The following is a 22571-nucleotide window of genomic DNA, read 5'->3' on the forward strand; positions in this document are numbered from 1 at the left end:
GGACTGTAGTGGAGAGAAACATGAAGCAGGGAGACTGACCAGCAGGCTGGGCAATAATCCAGATGTGAAATTGATACAGTCCTGCACCAGGGTGGTGGCAGTGTTTGAGGAGAGAAGGGGTTATGTGGGTGAGACATTACACACATAAAATCAACAGTGCTTGGCAAATAGAATGGATAGAGGGCATGAGAGAGAATGAGTAAAGGATGATACCTGGATTGTAAGCCTGACTGACTGGGAGGACAGTGATATCTGCAACAGCAATAGGAAAGTTTGGAGGAAAGGAAGAATTTAGGGGAAAGATAATGAATTCCATTTTGGACATATTGAGTTTAGGATATTTATAGGATACTTAATTAGAGATGTCCAACAGGCAACCAAAAATGCTCAGTGTCAGTAGAAAGATTAGGGCTGTATACTTAGATTTAAGAATAATCAGCATAGAAATAATAATAATAATAATCAGCATAGAAATCAGGGAACTGATGAGATCCCCAAGTGAAACATATGTAGAGAGAAGAAAAGAGGGTTCAGATAGAGACAGCATAATGTAGAAGAAGATGGGATAAAGGAAATTGATAAGAACTGGTCAGATATGTAGGAGGAAAACTAGGAAGGAATAGAATTCCTAAAGCCTAGAGAAAAGAGATCATCAAGGAGAAAAGGGTGATTAACCATGTGAAAGGCTATAGAAAAGTCAAGAAGGATGAAGACAGAAAAGGCAGATAGATTTGGCAATTAAGAAATCATCAGTAACTGGAGAGATGTTTTGGTTGAATGGTGGGGTTGGAAGTCAGATTGTAGAGTGAGAAGAAAGAAAAATTTAAAAATCTTGTATATATTTATTTATTTTATATATACTTCTATAGAATAGAAGCTCCTTGAAGCCAGGAACTGTTTCTTTTTTATCTTTCTATCTCTAGCACCTAGCCTAATATCTGGCACAGAGTAGATGCTTAATAAATACTTTATTGGTTGATTGATTTTTAAACTGAAATGTTGTTGAGTTTTGGTAATGAAGAATTTTTTATGTAGAAAAGCAACGAACTAATAATAATAAGCAAGAGACACCCTTTTCCCCCAGTTTCTGTGCCTATTTAAATGACATTTATTAATCATCTATCCTATGCAGAATGGGATAATCTTAAATGCAAGAGGTAGCTTTTGAGTGGAATTTTTAAGGAAGCTGGGGATTCTATGAGAAAATTGGGAGGGGGTGCATTCTAGGCATGGAAGGTGGCCAGAACAAAGGCATCAGGCAGAGATAAAAGATGGCATGTTATAGAGGAGGATGACAAGTTTGGCTATAAGTTAAAGTGAGGGAAGAGAAATAATGTATGATAAAGCTGGAAAGGTAGACTCAAAACAGATTCTGAAGGATTTTAAATGTTAAACAGACATCTTCTAGTGGCAGAGAGAGCCACTAGCGCTTTTAAAGGGGGGTGAAGGGAGTGGAGTGCAGAACTATCTGAATGGGAATTCCTTTGACCAATTCAAATTATAACCCATTTATGATTTAGTAGATGTCTTAACAAAGTTGCTTGTGGTTGTTGCTTCCCATGTTCATACAGCTAGTAAATGTCACAGGCAAGATCTGTATCCAAGACTTCCTTACTGGAAACCCAATATTACATTTACTATTTTGTGTTGCTCATATGGTGTCAGTGGAAGAATAAATAGTAGGATAGCCTTTTAGAGGAACAAGAAACTTGAAAGCAGTGTACAATTCCCCAAATGCAATCTGGCTTGCAATCCAATTCAATTCTGAGTCCAGTTCAGTATTCTGTCTGCCACGTCTGCATCACACACACACACACACACACACAAAATTCAATAGGCTGCTTATCAAAATGCACGTAGCAATCCTGGCAATATGCATTTTTCATTTGCTTTTTTTTTTTTCCCCAAGGGTTGATATGGCTGAAGAATTCATTGTGTGGGGTCCAACTAGGGATGAATCTCTTGTGCTGTAGACTGGTCCTTTGATAGCTGGCTCAGTCTATTGCTGAGACTCATGCTCAAATTCTTTCCAGCTTAGCAGAGGCTTCAAGAACCCAGGGTTATCTCCAAACAATGATGAGTCATCAGAACAGGACTTTGTGAAGACACCTCATCCCTCATATTCTGTGTTTTAAAAAGCCCAGGAAACTAGTAGCTTTTGATAAATCTGTGGGCTCAGAAATAAAGGAAGAATCTGTAAAGAGTTGATGTGATCTTAGGCTGAAATATAGTGTTGAGAATGAAGTGACAGTTTTGTGTTTTGACCTAGTAAAACCATATCTAGAAGACATGAATATGGTCAGATGAAAAACATCCAAAGTTGGAAATGGGGATGGAGACAAGACTTAAAATTATATCATATGAGTATAGATTGATGGAACTGGAGATTTCTAACCTGTAGAAGAAAAGTTTTGTTGGGTTAGGGTAGAGGTGTATATATAAAAATAAATAATACATGTGTATACACACATTATATATGTCTATAATAGCTATGTATGTGTATGTATATATTATATATCCCATATATAATAGCTAATTTCAAATGGTTGGAGGCCTTTCATGTCAAAGAGAGATGAATCTCTCTTTTTTTTTTTTTGACCCTGAAGGTCATGGCTACAACTAATGGGTAAAAAGAGCCAGAGAGGCAGATTTTTATTTAACCTAAAGAAAGACAGAGTTACTCTCAAAATAGAATAATTTGTTTTGGGGGAGTGACCTGTATGTAATGAGTTCCTTATCAATGAATATGTCCAAATGGACCCTAGATGACCACTTGTCAATTAGGCTGGGTTAAGGCCAGATCAAATGACCTCTGACCTCTGAGATGCTTTCCAGATATTAAGTTTCTTTGTCAAGATTTCCCATTGTACCCTGAGGTTTCATACTGTACTCTGCAAATTGACAAAGATGACAAAGATGGACAATAGAGGACTTATAAAATGACAAGAACACTACTACATTGTTGGTAGAGTTGTAAAATGGTATAGCCATTTTGGAAAGTAATTTTTAGCCTTTTTTTAATTTTTAAAAATTTTTTAAATTATTTTTAGTCTCTTTTTGCCAGAGACTCTCTTAATGGGCTAATAACCCAAGGAATCTAACAATAAGAAGATAATATTCATGTATCAAAATATTTATAACAGTTTTATGTGAGAACAAAGAATTGAAAATGAAGTAGATACCTGTTGACTGGGAAATGGCCAAACAAATTTTAGTGTATAATTGTAGTATATAACTGTAACTGTGCCATAAGAAATTATGTGATAAATACAGAGAGGCATGAAAAGATCTATACGAACTGATGCAGAGTGAAGTAAGTACAGCTAAGAAAATAATAAACCAAATAACTACAACAATGCTAATAGAAAGAACTACCACATGCACAAAAATAAAAAAAAAATGAAAGTAGCAAGCATGATTTTCCATTTGCTAGGTTTGAACTCCAAGGAACATGATTTCCCACCTATGAAAAGTTGATTTCCTGAAATCTCATCAACATGATATTTTACCTTAGCTTTGGATATGCAACATTTCCCTTGCTTGCTCTCCTCTCTGATTGGAGGGCTAGAGTTTAAAGTACTAATCTCCTTCCAAAGCTTGCCTTTATATAGATTGATATCTGGACTCTCCAGCTAATTCCTCACTTTCTGCAGCACTTCTTTGAACTCTAAGGAATATGATGCCCTCCATTCTGGGTACCACTTGGGGTCTATCTTCCTAATCCCTTGCTTTCTGGCTTCTTTTTGTGTATTGTCTTCCTCCATTAGATTAAAAGATCCTTTGGAGCAGTTTCTTTCTTTTTTTCTTAATTGAATCCCCAGTGCTAAGCACACTACCTAGCACATAGTAGGTACTTAATAAATGCCTATTGGATTGAATTATTCATTTGAATGAAGAGATATGCGAGTTCAGTCCCAACCCATCCTTTTGTGGAGGTGAGAGGGTCCACAGAGGTTGTACATGTTTGGGGACTTTTTCAATGTATTGATTGGTTGTGCTGATGTTTCATCTTTTTTTTTTTTTTTTTTGCTTTATAAAATACTATTTGCTTTATGGGATGGCTCTCTGACAGGGGAAGGAGAAGTAATATGAGGAAACACTAGGATGATAAAGAAAAAAAGAATACATCAATAAAAACTATTTTAAAGTAAATTTTAAAAGAAAGTAAAAAAAATCTGTTAGGTCTTTCGTTATGTTTGACAATCCTTTCTTAAGCTCTTTGTGATGACTCATGATCTCATTCCCTTCAGCAGCTATTTCGAACCTTTTTCACCCTCATAGCATTCTTTTTTTTTTTAAACCCTTAACTTCTGTGTATTGACTTATAGGTGGAAGAGTGGTAAGGGTAGGTAATGGGGGTCAAGTGACTTGCCCAGGGTCACACAGCTGGGAAGTGGCTGAGGCCAGATTTGAACCTAGGACCTCCCATCTCTAGGCCTGGCTCTCAATCCACTGAGCTACCCAGCTGCCCCACACCCTCATAGCATTCTGAACTCCACACAAGGAGCTCCCTTTATCATTCTTTTCCTTCCCTTCAAATTGACCTATTTACTTGAGAAATAAGGCTATTTTAGTTAGCTTTCCTAACTTACTTTTCTCTCCTGTTACTTAATTTGATTTTTCGCCATAAACTAATGAAGTAGTTACTTACATTCCATTTTGATTTTTATTTTCAAAGTAGAATATTTTTTTTCCTAAAAAAGTTTCCCTCTTACTGTTTGGTAGATGTATTATTATCTGTCAGGATAGTGTTTTTCAATCTAATTCACATCGGTAAAATGATGAATATCATATACCTAATTGTAACTTAGTTGCACTTAACCCTAAAGAGAGAGAACATAGTGTTATGGGTTTAAGTCCTGCCTCTGACATATACTAGTTGTGTGAGAAGCTCAAGAAGTCATTTAACCTCCAGGTTGCCAGGCAATACTGAATGCAGAGAGGTATAATTCTTTACTGGCAAGGTAGTGACATCAGAAAACACCAGAAGCTGCCTATAGCTACTAGAATTACAGGTCTATTAAAAAAAAAACCTTGAATAACATTGGAAAATTGATCACAGCTAACCAAACAAACAATACAGCCTTTACTTTTTTTTTTAAACCCTTACCTTCTGTCTTAGAATCAATAGTGTGTATTGGTTCCAAGACAAAAGAGTGGTAAGGGTAGGCAATGGGGGTCAAGTGACTTGTCCAAAGTCACACAGCTAGGAGGTGTCTGAGGTCAGATTTGAACCTAGGACCTCCCATCTCTGGGCCTGACTCTCAATCCACTGAGCCCCCCAGCTGCTCCCCAGCCTTTATTTTTAAAGGAATGTGGTTTGCTGCAAGAAATTTGAAGAATTTTTATAAGACAAGAGAAATTCATATTCGATGTTCAGTATGCTAGTTCAAACTCAACCAAGACAGTAGTCAATCAGTAATACATTTTTGTTCAAGGATGAACAAATGAATGAATAAAGGTTAATGCTGGAAACTGTTATAATAGAAGAAAGTAGAGGTTTATCTGTCTTCCTAGACTCACATGAATCTATGTAACAGAACCTTTTGATGAAGGGTCTATTCCCACCCCATCCTCATTTTGGGGGTATGATTTGACCCAGGAAAATGAAGTAGATAAGGACAGGGAGAACATGGCCTTTAGTATCTATCAGATTTCTTCCTATCCTATCTCCTGCTTGAGAGGAATCCTTATAGGATAGCCTCCTTTATCGATAGTCACTTAATCTTGCTAGGTCTAAATTTCCTTAAATGTAAAATTGGATGACATAATCTCTATGGTTCCTTACTGCTTGAAATCCTCTGAACCTAAGAGCCTCCAAGGCACATTAATCCATGACTTGTTATTAGATAGCTTGAATATTAAGGAGGGTACAGTAAGATAGGAAAAAATATTTAAAAATATAGGCTAGGATTAAGAAATGAAAGAACTCAAAGGCTTATAGGACTCAAAAGACTCATTTACATGTCATTAATATTTTCTTCAAGAAGTACACAAAAGGTTCTGACCCTAATTGTGCACGGAATAGCATTTTTAAAAGAATAGTAGCTGTATCTTAAAAAACAGGAAACTGTTAATGATGCGGAAGTAATTTTTGAATCAGCAATCAATGTAGTCACATTAATTTTTTTTTAAGGTAGCAATCAACTCTCAAGTGGCAGAAAGGACAATATGGGAATACATAATGTGCAGTTATAGCAGCTCTAATATGATTTATTCCAATAAGCAATGACTGAAAAATGAGCAACAAATAAAGGTAAAGACATTGACCTTGCTTATCACCATGTCATGCAAAAGATTAATCCATTGAAGAAAACAAGTACTACATTGGCATGTCAAATGAATCCAGAAACTGCTCTTGTGAGCAAATAGCTGCTGTCCTTGACAGGTGACAAGATTTGTAGCAAAAGTAACCATTTTAAAGTATTGACTTATTTCAAAACATTATAGGAAAATATGCCAAAAGATTATTAATGATATTACTTCAGAAGATGGCAAAAAGCAGTAGAAAGGAAAAGGCATTTGCAGAAAGTTTGGAAAGAGAACCAACTAAGTCCAATCAGATGAAAATGAAAGAGGACAACAAATAGAGAGCAAATGGAACAGCTTTGCCATCACGTTTATAACAATCTATTCTCATCATCAATGATAATATGTTATATAGGTCAAGTATGAGTGAGTGAATATAGTATTTTAAGAAGATGTAGTTAGGAGAACAGACTGGACCAGGACAAAAATAGAAGAAATCCATTTTGGACCCAAAGGATTTTGGAAGAAGTAAGGAATCAAATTTTGAAATCTCAAAGAGAGAAAATAATATACATTATCAAATCAAAGGGGAAAAATTCAGGAGTGGTATTATCTTAAAAAAAGGTGACTAAGAGAACATTAATAACTAATAATCCATATGCCTGCTTTATTATTTTTAGAGGACTATGAGAATTTGTTCAGATAAACCCCAGACGTATATGCATCCAACCTCCTTTTTTTTCTCCTGAGGTCCAGTAACATATGTATTGAACATCTCCAAATAGACATTCTGGAGGCATCTTAAACTTCATTTTCCTTCTTTCCTTTCTTTTTAACTTCCCTATTTCTGGGATAAAAATCACCATCCTTATATTTACCCAGGTTTATATGCCTACTTTAAAAAAGAACTTTCTAGTAATTTTCAAATAAAGGGAAAGTTTGCATTTTCATGTCACATTGAATTTTAGCACATTTCGATCCAAGGAAAAAGAAAACTGAAACATAGCCATGAATGTGAGGTTACATATACAAGGTGTCCCAAAAGTCCCAAAAGTAATAGTATTAAGCTACTAAAAACTTTAAAGTTTCAAAATGAAAGTTTTAAGTTTTAGTAGCTAAAAACCACATTCGGACTTTTGGAATACCTTGTATTATACTTTGCCTTGTTATATATATTTGTGGTTGTATAATAAAAGGTAACTTGAGGGTAAACCAAATCCATCAAATGATTAATTGTCACAGGAAAGAAGATATTAAAGTTCTGAAATATGTTTGTTTAATTTCAAAATCTCAAAATTAGATCTTAACTTTGTTTTAAAAAACTGTTAAACTAAATAAAGAGTTTTAAAAAACTGTTAAGCTAAGTAAAGATTTAAACATAATTAATATAGAAAATACTCCCTCCTTTACAAAATTACATACCTATTAGAAGAAAGGGGGAAAAATAGATAACATTTTGAGCAGCACATATGATTAAATCCATCGACCACTATAAACCACATAGTTACTAAGTATCTGAGGTCAGATTTGACCTCAGGAAGATAAGCTTCCTAACAAGAGGTCCAGCATCTACAGCAATGCCCACCTATTACTAATAACTGCTCTTAAAAAGAGAATTTTTCACTAGAGTAAAATAGTCCAAATGCTATACAAATGCATGAGCTATTCCTTTCCCAGGATTAGCATTATTAAACTGTAATCAAATGTTATTAAACACTTCATTAAATTCTGAGTTAGGGCATGAATGATGACTATTGCTGTTATGTGTGCTTTCCTCTTATCTGACATCTTCTCCAGATCCTACATCTTCCTTCTAGTGAGTGATGGTGGTATGATCAGGAATTTAACTTCTCTCTTCCCTCTTCCCATATAGTCCCGTGAACTTATGCCTACTTTTAAATGAAAGTTTAAAGAATAATTTATAAACGGATGCAAAATGAACAAGCAGGCTTTTCTAAATAATATTGTACATCAGAGCATGTCTTCAGAGTTACATACTGACTAAACTAGAGATAATTTGATTAATCATACAGCATTTTTAATGATTCAAAACTAATATTTCTTTTTTTTTTTTAACCCTTAACTTCTGTGTATTGGCTCCTTGGTGGTAGAAGAGTGGTAAGGGTGGGCAATGGGGGTCAAGTGACTTGCCCAGGGTCACACAGCTGGGAAGTGGCTGAGGCCGGATTTGAACCTAGGACCTCCCATCTCTAGGACTGGCTCTCAATCCACTGAGCTACCCAGCTGCCTCCAAAACTAATATTTCTTAGTGACACTATATACCTACAAATCATGAAATACCATAATCTCCAAAGAATGTAAACTATGGATGAATCAAAAGCCAATGGAATGACAAATGGTGGTAAGTGTAGCACAATACCAATGAAGACTTGTACACAAGAAGTGGTATACGAGATGTATCCCAGGACATATATAGTCAGAAAAGGAAGTAGGCTTGTCTGACAGGACCCCCAAAGCTAGAATGAGCAATGAAAATTAAGTAGGACAAAAAGGGTTTTCTCAGCCAGGTTGGGTATGAGAGGTAGATCAAAGGAGGTATCAGAATATTATTTAGGGGAGACAGGATAAATTTAATAAATGATGGAGAAAAGCCATCACAACTGATTTTCCTTTTACTTCTTTCTATCAAGAATAATAATCCTGGGGGCAGCTGGGTAACTCAGTGGATTGAGAGTCAGACCTAGAGATTCGGGAGGTCCTAAGTTCAAATCCGACCTCAGACACTTCCCAGCTGTGTGACCCTGGGCAAGTCACTTGACTCCCATTGCCCACTCTTCCACCAAGGAGCCACTATACAGAAGTTAAGGGTTTAAAAAAAAATAAAAAAACTTCTTAAAAAAAAAGAATAATAATCTTGAGACTCTCAGAATTAGTGAGAAGATAGTTATACGGCACTTAGTTATCCTTAATGAGTTCAAGATACTGAGCATGGATGAGATGTATTCAAAGATAGTGTTCTTTTAGAGATCTTTTTTTTTTAAACCATGGGGAATAACAGCTGACATTTCTAAGGTGTTTTAAAGTTTGCAAAATGTTTTTACATATATTATCTCATTTGATTCTCATAATGATTCTTCAAGGCAGACTCTATTATTATCCACATTTTACAGATGGGGAAACTGGGAATCAGAGAAGCTAATTCCTTTCTCAAGAAGTTCAGTATTTGGCTCAGTCTTCTTCCCTACCCCAACTCCTGATCTCATTTGAGAGAACTTGAATATATATATTGAGGTCCTCTTAAATACTCTCCTCCAAATTAAGTTTCTGTAGCTTCCTCAACTTCTGTTGTCTAGTCTCATAGCCTACCTTAGCCATACACAAGGATGGTCATATCCTTGATTGCACTACCACTTGTTTCCCTTCAATGACCCAAAACTCTAAAGTCCTTTATCAGATCATAACTTCTTTTCAGGCTGCAATTCCTTATATCTTGCCCCCATTAAACCTATTCTTTTACTGGGACCCCTAAACCTTACACCCAACAGTTCCTATCCCAGGCTACCATCCCTGATATAACCGTCTTTTCCTCCATTTCCAAATTCATTCCTATAGTCCAGCTCTCAGAAGTTCTCTACTGTTTGAATCCCTCCCTTCTCATTGATATTCAACCATGCCAAACCCCAACCCCAACTTATTCCCATTCTCCACCTCTTCTATTTTTATTCACATGCAGTTGAAAAGAGCTAGAGGAAATCATGAGCCTGAGCCAACTGAATCTCTAAAGCTTTGCACTGACTGACTCTCATGTCTCCTATACCCTACCTCCTGACTTCCACCCCCTAGAATCTCTTATTGATTTCCTTTGTAATCTCACATATTTTATTTTATGCATTCCACAACATTATTCTGAGGAATCCAGACTTCACCAGGCAGCCCTAAGGGTTCATGGCCCAAAGAGAGCTAAAAAATATCTGTTGTAGAGGAATCCCTATGAAGGTACAGGCTGAATTAAATGATTCTAAAGTCTCTCCCAACTCTGAGTCAGTGGATTTATTTTTCAACTTAGTTATATCAACCCATGTACTAAAGTCATATAAGTAAAATAAGTATACTCTAAAGGTCTCTCTGAAGAATGACAGTATCGATTGTAAGACATGAGAGACGCTGGCAAAGGACCATCCAGCATGGCATTCCTGAAAGGTCCTGTGCTCTATGAGCAAAGCAGAATCATAGTAATTCACAATAAATGTGAGATGTGAAAATTTAGAGCAATTTCTACTCCAAATGTTTATATGAACAATTTGGGCTCAATCTGTAATAGAGACTTCTGAGCTAATATTGTTCTGATTAGCTATATGGTTGGACTACCTTACTGATCTCAACATCATGACTTCATTTTGATCCTCTTCATGTATGAAGGACAACCACCTATTGCTATTATGCATTTTTGTAGCATGGAAATGACCTGGACTCTCAAAGGTTATGGCAGAAGAGCATAAAACTATGATTTCTGGCAGGTTTCACCAAGTTGGAAAAGTTTCAAATTGACCCTGAGGAAATTGAGGGGATTAAAACAGAAAGTGGTAGTGGGAATTGAGTGAACTACACTGATTCCATCTTGTGATTCAATTCTGGAACTAGCTCAGTTCCCTTTCATTTAATTATGGCTCTAGTCCAATTTCTGTCTTGTGAGAAAACTTTATTCATTGTCATGAAGCTAAACTCAAGCCAAGTAAGATGTCTACTTTTTTCAGCTGCCATCTAAAATTTAAAATTTGCCTATTATCAAAATTACTCTTTGACTTCAGGCCAAAATTCTTCTAATAAGGTGAGTTTCCTTTTGAGTATAGTTCTACATTTTTAGAACAACAACAATAACTCACATTTTTATAGAATGTTAAGGTTTACAAAACACTTTACTTTGCAAATAGAATATAGGCTCCTAACATCAGGGACTGTCTCATTTTCATTTTGGTATCCCCCAGTAGCTATCACAATGCCCAGAACATTGAACATTGTAGGTATTGAGTAAAAGCTTGATGATTGAGAAATTGACTAAAGTAAAAAGCAATAACCTTGAGATGTCATTGGTTGAAGTTTTCAAAAATGTTTTACTTTTCTTTTTATTCCATCTCATGTTATTTTTAAGGGTCAGGGCAAGTAAAAGAAAGAAAAGACCACAAAGATAGGGAGATGTGGTCTGAAGATTCCACTTCACTGCAATAGAGTTTAACTGTAAGTGGGATACAGTGTCCCATTCCACAACTAATGTATAGTCTCTTTTTATTACTGAGGTGCTTTATCTGACTGAGAATATCACAATTTAATAATAAAGATTTATTACAGACTAATTTTTTAAGAGCAAGACTAAACAAACCTACAAATTTGTCTTGTTAAAAATTTACTTTGTGTTTATGGAAGGTGCAGGACAGAACCAGCATACCTTGAGGCAAGACATGCTGTTGGAAATATTTAATACTCTAAATATAGTTTTAGCACATGCTAGTTATTGCACAATTTTGCTAATGAGTTTTAAGTTACTGAAAAGGGATGGACAACCCAACTGTGATGAGGTGCTGAGACACCAATGTGAAATCCCTTTTCTCTTCATTTCTTTCCATTTCACAAGGTTATAGCAAAGGACTATTTCTTTTCTTGAATCATCTCCTTTACCAAATGGAAATTCTAGGACCTTTTAAGAACTTTTGAAAAGAAAAAGTATTTACCATTCAATAGAGTGGTTTCTGGTAAAAAAAAAAAAGTTATGTAAGTTAAGTCATGTGCCAGCCAAGGCAAAAAAAGAACCAAAACCAGAAACAAAAAAAAAAACCTCACCCCTGAGATTTTGCTTCCTTATTTGATAAAAATTTTAGAGGTTTCTTTGAAAACAAACGACACTAAAAAAAAAGACAGAATCTGTTTTGAGAATTGATCTTGCAAAGTATGATATAAACAAGCAAAAAATTAAAATCTCTCTTTGGTTACCAAATGTTCTGAATATCAAGTTTTCCCCCAAAATAAGCATTTTAAAATGCTTACCCCAATGTTATTTTGATTCACAAAAGGAATGAATTCTTGCAATTGAATATGTCCCACCTGAACTTCTTTTAAGTCTACAATAATTCCCCCCCCCCCCACTAGATCAAGATTTCAACTGTAGGGGGAACTCCTGGTTAAGAAACTCTTTCTACCAATTCAGATAAGCATCAGATAAGCAACTAATCATCTTAGAGATCCCTTACAGGCACAGAGGAATGAAATTACTTGCTGGGGATCACCTGCATCTAATGTGAAATTGGAACTCTGGTCCTCCTGATTTTGAGGTAGTATGCTGCCCAGTACTCCAGGCAGCTTCACCAAGGTTTAAAAAAACCAACAACAAACCTTGAAAATTTTATTTATATTTTCCCTATTGGTTGTCTTTGGCTTTCCATTCTTCATGTACCATCTGCATTTTTTTATTAATCAAAGTGAAACTCTAGTTCCTAGAATTGATCACTGTAAATAATCACAATGATTTGAGATAGACCAAAACCATAAGCAAAACACCACCACACTTTCCCTTCCCCTCACACTAAGTATACAATGAAGGAAAGCAATTATCATTTTTAATTTGCAGAGCACAAATCACTTATTCTCATCAGACAAATAGGCATTTCAAAATCCAAATTATGAATTTTAAAATATCACAATGATTAAAAGAAAAGCAAACTGTAGACATGGATGATTTTATTGGGATGCATACAAAAACTCATTCCAAAATCACCATTCTATTAACACTTATCTGGAATGTCTGTTCTCCCATTGCTTTTAATGAAAATTATCATAAACGTCTGGTTAGTTTAAATGTACCTTTTTCTAATATAATTGAACTTATTTTGCTGTAAGGATTTTCATCCTTTAATAACTTTGTTGTTTTCCAAAGTATTTGTTTCTATTTTCTCTTATATTTGAATTGAACCATCATTTCTGCATTTAGTTCACTTATTTATTTAAAGGATGCCCAAGGAAAAAACAAAACCTCCTTAGTTGAAACAAAATCTTGATGCATTACAAAAGTGGATGATTTTCTAAATATATTTTTAAAGTATTTTCCTTACCTGATGCATTATGTCAGAACTTGGTGGAACTTTCAGTGTAATTGAATTATATTCCTCATCTAAGAAAGACAAAACACAAAACTTGACATAAAGGAATACCCAAATAACTGACATATGACAAATGATGTTCTCAATGTGCTAGGTCATTTGTTTGCCAAATAAATGGCACTGTGAAATGAGCAGAACCAAAAGAACATTGTACACAGGAAGTGAAGCACTGTGGAACAATCCAAAGTAATGGACTTTACTACTAGTAGCAATGTGATGATCCAGGACAATCCCAAGGGACTTATGAGAATGCTATCCACATCTAGAGAAAGAACTGTGGTAGTAGAAATCCAGGAGAAAACATGATTTTTCACTTGTTTATGTGGGTATATGATTTGCGGTTTTGGTTTTAAAAGATGGCTCTATTGCAAAAATGAATAATATGGAAATAGGCATCAAGTGATAACGTTTGTATAACCCAGTGGAATTGCTTGTCGGCTCTGGGAGGGAAGAGGAAAGAGGGGAGGGAAAGAAAATGAATCATGTAAACATGGGAAAATATTTTAAAAAATTAAAATAAAAAAACTTCATGCTCTAAAGAAGAGTACATTCAGACTTGGCTTCTTTTGGTCTTACTCCCCCAAATCAAAGCAATATAGTTTCTGTTTTGTTGTGGTTTCCTTCTGAATGCTTAAAAGAGATAGAAAAGAATTGGGGGGCAGGGCAGGTTAGTTTATAATAGCTTCCCAAAACTGCTTCAAGTTTACATGTTCATTATTGGTTTTCTGCCACCCATGACTTCATTTTACAGCTTCCAACCTGTCATAAAAGTCCCACGGTGTATGTATTAAAATGGATAACATCAATCAAAAATTAGAATGAGGTTCAACCAGCTTTTTAGCTTGAATCATATAAGTCAAAGACAATGTTTTCCTGCTACATCATGTGACCGAAGCTGAGTGTAAATCCTATTTTTGCTTTTTTAAAAAAGCTGGAAAATCCAAAGCAGATTTATACTTATTCTTTACACATAAAATTTTCAAAAAAAGTAAAGCCATTTAACAATTAGAACTTTCACCTTAAAGGTTGACTTATTTGTTTTAAAAAATAAGCTAGGGATAGGAATTGTGATTTTTATATTCTCTTCCATTCCCTTCAATCTTTGAACCAAGCTAACAGGAAACATATATCCTAGCATCTTCCCTGTATCAATTTCAAAAGGTCCTGGATATGGGACCTTGCTGGCATTCTCACAATAGTTGACATTGTAATTGCAACAAATCCACATATTTTTTGTTCATTTTCCTGAATGCCATAGATTAATCTTTACAACAGTTTCGGTATGGTAGCGTTTATTTAAATAGGGAATTTGAAGTTCTGTAGTTCACATCGGTTTCTGTTGTTCATCTCTCCCTGCCTCCCTTCCATCTCTACCACCCCACACTTCCACTGCCCAAAAAATCCTAAAAAAGAAATAGAGAGGAGTGACTCAAATTGATTCCTACTGTGTCATTCTGCCTTTTGCCACTGTTTCTGATCAACCTGATTTGACTTAAAAGTTGGTACTAAGGTTAAAGAAGTCGATGTCTGTGTGAGAAAGAGGATTTATGGAAAGAGCATGGGTTAGGGGGTCTATGTGGATTCAGAGTGCTCATCCTAAGACTCTAGTAGTAACTATAAAAGTTGGTGGGCAAGTATTATTGTCAGATACAGATGTCGAATATAGAGTATACCATATTTGTAATAATTCATTTTAGGACAGGTAGGTATGATAGTGGATAGAGGAGTGTTTTTTTAACAGTATTTTTTAGAAACCAAAGAAAAATCAAAAGATCAAGGTCTATACAGGTGTGATTTTTGCAACAAAATTGTGTTTTGTTTGCAACAAAAAATGTGATTATTGCAACAAAATACTGTTGCAATAAACATAGTATTGTGAGAGTAGAAGAATAGATTTGGAACCATGAAATCACGAGTTCAAATCTTGCCTTAGATACTTTCTCGCTGAACAGCCTTGAGTAAGTCATTTAAACGCCTTCAGTTTTGGTTTCCTCATCTGTAAAATGGGAGTAATAATAGTGCCTACCTCCCAGGATTATTGTGAGGTAATTTTAAATGCACTATAAATTCATCTAGAGACCTGGCATCAAGACAAATTTTTAGTGAGTGTTATAAAAATGTGGCAAGGGTACAGGTTAGGTAATTTGTTAGGGAAAGTAGAGGTCATAAAATGTATAATAATGTGGTTGCGCATAACTGAAAGTAGCACTTATCTATGTACCTCCATCACTTCTAGTGTTGTGGGGCTCAGAAAAGAGGCTTCACCAACATCATGAGATCTATTGTTTTGAAAAAGGTTTCCATTTCTTAAACCAGTGATTGAAGATTGTTTATCAGTTGCCATGAAAATTGGAAATAGAGAAATCAGTCATTCCCATGAAATGCTGGTAAAAGTGTCATATAAATTGAGCCTCTGACTTTTTGCTCCAAACTACAGTATGGTTCCCATACAAAACTTTCATATACTTTATAGAAAACGTTAACAGATAAGTCTGAGTGTTACCATAGGAAAAATTTTGGCAATTGTTCAATGGCAGTGACAAAACTGTAAAGATGGAATAATAAGCCTTTTCATCTCATTAGAGATGTTGATCTCTGAAAGTGTATCAGTTCTATTTCTGACATATATAATAAAATCATATTAACTTGAAGCCCTCTAATTTGGGCTGGGCTATAGGCTATCTTTGTATTATCTATGGGAACAAGGTTTGTTAGGTAAATTAGCCAACATTACACAGGGTATATTTAATCTACCTCTATAAGGAAACTTTTAAAGAAGTTTGTTGTTTTAGCTATATTCAAAAATATATATGGTTACAAATTACTCATCTATTAAATCAGGCAGGCCCAAAGAAATCTCTATTTTGTTAGAACATAGTGTGTTAGGATTTGCCAGAGCTTATGACTCACTGACATACTCTTTGAGAATACTGAGTCATCTCCATGTCTCAGTGAGGCATAGGAATATGTGAGGGTGAATTTAGTAAAGGTGAAAATAATTAATCCTTATTTTAAAAACAACAACAACTACAGGGAGCTCAGTGGATTGAGAGCCAGGCTTAGAGAAGGAGGTCCTGGGTTCAAGTGTGTCCTCAGATACTCACTAACTGTGTGAACTTGGGCAAGTCACTTAATCCCCATTGCCTAACCCAGCGATGGCAAACCTATGACTCATGTGTCAGCACTGACACATGTAGCCATTTTCGATGATGTGTGGCCACATACAGAGAAGTATGGAGCCGCATGCTGAGGATGAAACATTTGCTGTAGTGTGGTGTAGACACTCTGTGCACTATAGATGACAATTCTACCTACATTAGTTAACTATTTTGGTTCATTAAGTAGTTATATATTACAATAATACATTTTTGTAATTTAAACTATAAATATTGTGAAATTATAGGTTTTTTTCTCGAAGTGACACACCACTTGAGTTGTGCTCGGTTTTTTGTTGAATTTTGACACACCAAGCTCAAAAGGTTGCCTGTCACTGGCCTAACCCTTAGTACTTTTCTGCCTTGGAACTAATACACAGTATTAATTCTAAGATGGAAGATAAGGGATTTAAAAAAAAATTTAAACTCTACAGATATACATACATATTACTAATTCAGTTATATAGACCCTTCTTTATATAATCCAATCATTATGAATTGGTGTTTTGATTTTTAATGTGAAATAAAAAGACTCTTGTTGGTTTGGTTTGTATAATAAATATAAGGGACAATTTAAAACTGTTTTCATCAAATGCAAAATTGAGATGAGTTGTGGTAACTTGCAAAATTCATTGCTTTTATAAAGTGATCTTTAAAGGATACAAATCATATAAAAGCAAAACTCCAACATCATCTTTCCATAGTAATGCATACCACTCTAGCTGTGAATCATTTATAAATCTCAAATTCTAAGAGAATCTAGAATTTGCATTTAAACATGCTAAACAGCAAGCTTTATTCTTCAAAACAGGAAATCTTTACATTTGATACAATATCTTTCAAAGAGTCAAACCATGACTTTGCACGATAAGATCTGTACTTAGAGCTTTGGCTTTTTCTTGGTCAATTCTGTTTTCAACTTGTATCTCTCTGATGCTTGACTTTTGCCACATTACAATGAAATTTCTGATTATTTTCTCTTTTTTTTTGTCTTGATCTCTCCCTTGATTTTTATTTTTACAGCACTCCTGATTTCCTTAAATCCATTAAGTCTCTTGGTTTGTGAGGCTAACTCTGATAAACCCAACTTTGTACCATTTTGCTTTACTGAAATAAGCATTTGGCTATCTAGTCATCAGGGTAAAACTACTTTCTTGAAGCTTGGCTGGGAAATAGCTATTGTGCCAGGGTATGGAGAAGAGTATCAAGGGGGTGACTGGGGGATGGGAAAACAATAGGGCAGACATGAAAAATGAGAGAGAGAAGAAAAGAGAGAGAGAGGGAAAGAGAGAGAAGGAGGGAGAGAAAGACAGACAGACACAGAGAGAGAGACAGACAGACAGACAGAGACAGAGAGGTGAGGGATGGCACTCAGGCCATTTAACAGCGTGTAGGTAAATGGTTGTGTTTAAATAGCAGCTTTTCTTATCATGGAAAAAAGAAGCTGGAAGGCATTTTAATGATCATTTGGTTTAACATTCTTATTTTGAGGGTGTTTTTACTTTTTTCTTGAGTGGTTCTACAAAATGTAATTATTCACCAAAGTGGGTGGGGCAGAGATCTCTAAGTAGTTCAGAAAATCTGACCCCTCCTGAAAAAGCCTCTTAAATATAATGGGCAGGGCTTACCTTGGTCACTCCTAGACTTCCCTTTCATTCATTCTGTTTTCTCCTGGGTGCCCCATCTTTTAATTTCTCTCCCATTCAAGTGCTCAATGCTCACATCTTCTTTGCCCTCTCACTAGTACAAAAACCTAACAATGTGTTCCTTTACCTTAAGTAAATAGTCATAAATTACTTTTCCCAGGGTTTTTAGTAAGTTAAGGGGTGAGGAAGGCAGTGGAGGTGAAGAACAGGAATGAATCTATAATTAAGGAAAGGCTGACATCAGTGAGTAGAGTATGTAGATGTGGTGTTTCCAAAAATCTTTTTTCCTTTTTTTTTTTTTTTTTTTTTTGGCACAGTCAGAAAAATATTCTATTAAGACACAGTTCTTAAACTATACTAAGACTTTTGGGGACACCCTGTATACTCTTTGTTTTTATCAGATTAGAGGGGAAAGTTTCTCAGAGGTCTTTGCTGTTAGTTTATACAGCCAGTTTCTACTTTGCCTGTACTTAAAAGTTAACCCAGAAAGTACCTCCCAGTCCTCCAAAGAGGCAGCTTTGAGATCATTTGCCCATGTAAGAAAACTGTTGGGGAAACCCAAGTTTGGTGGGAATTCCCACTGTTTCCATGGTGGTGATGGAACCTAAAATTACCCACTTGGGTAGTACTGAGAGAGGAGAGAAAGGTTTTCTAGCTCTGCCATTTTTGTAGAAATTGCAGGTATCTGCAGCTCTACCTGACTGCAGGGAGTTTACTCATCTCCTCCTCTTTCCCTTCCCACCTTATTCCTCCCCCCAAGGGGGAGACCTCAGATGGAAAGCAAAATTTTTGACTTGGCAATGGCGTCAGGTTCAAATGCTCTATATACATGTTCAGGCCTGTGATCTCACAATTGCCTGGCTTGCTTCAATGACTCTGAAAGCTGCCCCGCAGTATAAGTAATAGAAGACAGACCATGTGATTTCAGTGGTCTATGCTATGCCTTGGCACTGGATGTTGAGAGGGTTCAGGTATCTAAATCCCTTCATTAGCTTTAAATGTGCATGTGGAACACTTTAGAGTGGGGCACAAACAGGCCACAAACGGAGTGTTTTTGGTTAAATTTTGATGAAGACAAAATGGGAAATATTTAGAGATTCTGATAAAATCCATTTTAGGGATATTCATGTAACAAGTCATATGTCAAATTATTTACATATAAACATATGCATATACACAATAAGGTTATATATATGTATTTATATTTATTTATATTTGTATATTATATTTATAAACATGCATTTATAAATTGATGCCACTATATATACAGGCTTTTTTGGGTCTAGACAAGTGGTTCCCAAACTTTTTTGGCCTACCGCCCCCTTTCCAGAAAAAATATTACTTAGCGCCCCCTGTCACATACTATCACTGCCTCCTTACAGCTATTCAGCGCCCCCAAATGCACCTGTGGCTATCACTGCCCTCCCCTGGATCGCTGCAGCACCCACCAGGGGGCGGTGGTGCCCACTTTGGGAATCACTGGTCTAGACCATCAATTTTATTAGTATGGGCAACTACTGATGAGAAAATTCCTTTACCAGAGCAGATCAGTACCTTCTGTTCAAGAGTTGTGTAAGCCATGAGGGTGGAGAGGCAGCAAAGTAGGCAGAGCACTTGGTTTAGAGTCCCAAAAATCTGGGTTCAAGCCCAGCCTCAAACACATACTAGTGGTGTGACCCTGGGCAAGTCATTAAAGCCTGCTTGTCTTAGTTTCCTCATCTGTCAAAAGAGCGGGAAGGGAAATGGCAAACCACTCCAGTATCTTTGCCAAGAAAATCCCAAACGGGGTCATAAAAAGTCAGACAAGACTGAAACAAAACAACAACAGTAACACGCCCCTGGAAAGATCAAATGGCATGCTTGGAGTCATTCAGTCAGTGTGAATCACAGGTAAGTTTTGAATCCAACTCTTCCTGGCTCTGAGACTAGCATTCTATCCACTACACCGTGCAACTGCTTGTCAAATGTTATTCATGACAGAGTTCTAAATTCTGAAAAAAGAACTGTATCTTGGCTGACCTATGATTTAAAATTGCTTTATCATTTAACCAAACTTAGTTAAATAAAAATTGCTACATTAAAATGAAAAGAACTATTCTTGTACATACCTTTAGGGAGCCCCGTATCTTGAACAGGATATTTTTCTGACTGTATAAACAAACAAAAAAGAAGAAGAAAAGTTACATCAATATGAAGATATTCATTAATGAGATCAGATTAAGGTAAACTGGAATGATGTACTATGGGAAACAAATTTTCGATTACAATATTTCAAGTATTTTGCTTAAAGGATTTGCCTATAATATTGGTTTATTTGCTACTATCAATCCCATTTTATAGATGATGGAACTAAGGCTCAGACAAATCATCTAATCTGTCTAATGTGACAAGGAATCAAATTAGTAGAACAAGTGCTCCTAAGTTCCTAGCTTTGACTCTGACCACTAACTCACACTTCCTCTCTTCTACATAGTATGGTTCTCCATATTTTACTTCCTGTACTTTAAGCATCCATATCTCATTTGAAAGGTACTTGCTTTCATATTAGATTGCAATTACAAATTTCTCCATTATTTAAATAGATACAACAGGTAATATTGTGATTCTATTACACAGAATGTGCAGTCAAGAGGATCTAGATTCAAATTCTGCTTCTGATGCTTACTCTCTTTGTGACCCCAGACAAGTTACTTAAACTCCCTGGACCTCAGTTTCCTCAGCTGCAAAATGGGAGGTCTGGACTTCTGAGGTCTCTCCTAACTCTATATCTCTATTATGATCCTAGTTTGAAGTGGACTGAATTTTGAAGTAAAAGAATTCTAATCTTGGCTCTGTCACTTACCTATTCATGTAATGTGGACATACAAATGATTCTAGAGTCATAGGGAGCCACTGGAATTTATTGTGTTAAGGGGCTGACATAATTGAATTTGTTCTTTAGGAAAATTATTTTGAAAATTCTAGAAATCTTGGATTCAAGGTGGGAGTAAATTGAGGCAAGGAGACCAATTCCTTACAATAGTTCGGTAGACAGAGTGCCAGGTCAGGAGTAACTCAACTTCCTGAGTTCAAATCCAGTCTCAGACACTGACTAGATGTGTGACCCTCGGCAAGTCACTTACCCTTGTTATATTCAGTTCCTCTTCTATAAAATGAGCTGAAGAAGGAAATGGCAAACCACCCTAGTATCTTTGCCAAGAAAAACCCCAAATGAGTTGAACACAACTGAAATGACTCAATAATAACAACAATAGCAAATTGCAATAGTTCAGGGAAGCCATGTTGAGGACCTGATGGTAGAGACTGTGAATTGGCAGGAAGGAATATGTGGGAGAGATTTGTGGAAACAAATTTAACAAGATTTGGCAAATGACTAAATATGTGGGATGAATGAAAGTGAGAAATTAGTGATGAAATGAAAGATATAAAACTAGGTGACTAGAAGAAACATGGAGCCCATAAGAGGGAAATTTGGAAGGAGAAAATGTTGGGGGGAGGGTATATGGAAATGAATTCTATTTTGGATGTGTTGAATTTAAGATATTTATAGGAGGTCTAGTACAAAATGTCCATCAGGCAGTTGTTGATGTAGAGCTAAAGCTCAGGAGAGAGATACTAGGACTGGATATAATATATTAGTCCTCTACATAAAGATGATCATTAAACCAGTTGGAGCTGATGACAGCATTAAGTGAAAAAATGTAGAGAGGAAAGATAAGGGCCTTAGGGAACACCCATAGTCAGGGAGTATGGTAAAGATGATGATAAACCAACAAAGGAAACTGAGGAGTGGTCAGAGAGGTAGGCAGAAAAACAAGAGAAAACACTGAAATGAAAACTCATTGGAGAGTATGTAGGAGAAAAGGGTCATCAACAGTGTCAAATGCTGCAGAGCGTTCAGGAAGAATGAAGACCAAAAAAGCAAAACAAAAACAGACCATTAGTCTCGGTAAGTAAGAGACCACTTGTAACTTGAGAAAAGCCACTTCAGCGGAGTGATAAAGTCAGAAACCAAATTGAAAAAGATGTAGGAGAGAAGAGGGAGTAGACATTAAGTATGTTAACCTCTCTGGGATGTAGCTTTCTCATTAGCAAAATGAAAGGTTTGGACTAGATGGCCTCTAAGGCTTGATCATCTAAGGATGGCCTCTCCACTATTAACCCATGATGCTATGACTTCCAGCTCATGATTTCTATATGTTATTCATTCCATATTGAATAAACTTTTGAATGCTTATTCTATATATTCATAGCATCCCAAAGGAGAGGTAAAGAAGTTTCTATCTAATTGGATAAAGATTTATAATTAGCTTTTAATTATCAGTGCCAGTGGAAGGGAGTTATAAAAACAATTATTAAAATAACATTTCCATGGCAACTCATTTTAATAGCACTTGAAGAGTTATAAAGTA

General features: G+C 35.9%; 1 protein-coding gene across 1 annotated transcript in view; it reads right to left on the minus strand.

Moving 5' to 3' along the window:
• Positions 1–22571, minus strand: part of EDARADD (EDAR associated death domain) — a 79843-nt gene that overhangs the window by 33621 nt on the left and 23651 nt on the right. Inside the window, 2 exon segments of the mRNA XM_044675982.1 lie at positions 13311–13369; positions 20268–20307. Of these exon segments, the coding sequence (XP_044531917.1) occupies positions 13311–13369; positions 20268–20307 (99 nt within the window).

This window comes from Gracilinanus agilis, chromosome 4 (assembly GCF_016433145.1).
Source record: "Gracilinanus agilis isolate LMUSP501 chromosome 4, AgileGrace, whole genome shotgun sequence".
In the NCBI taxonomy this organism is placed as follows: Eukaryota; Metazoa; Chordata; class Mammalia; order Didelphimorphia; family Didelphidae; genus Gracilinanus; species Gracilinanus agilis.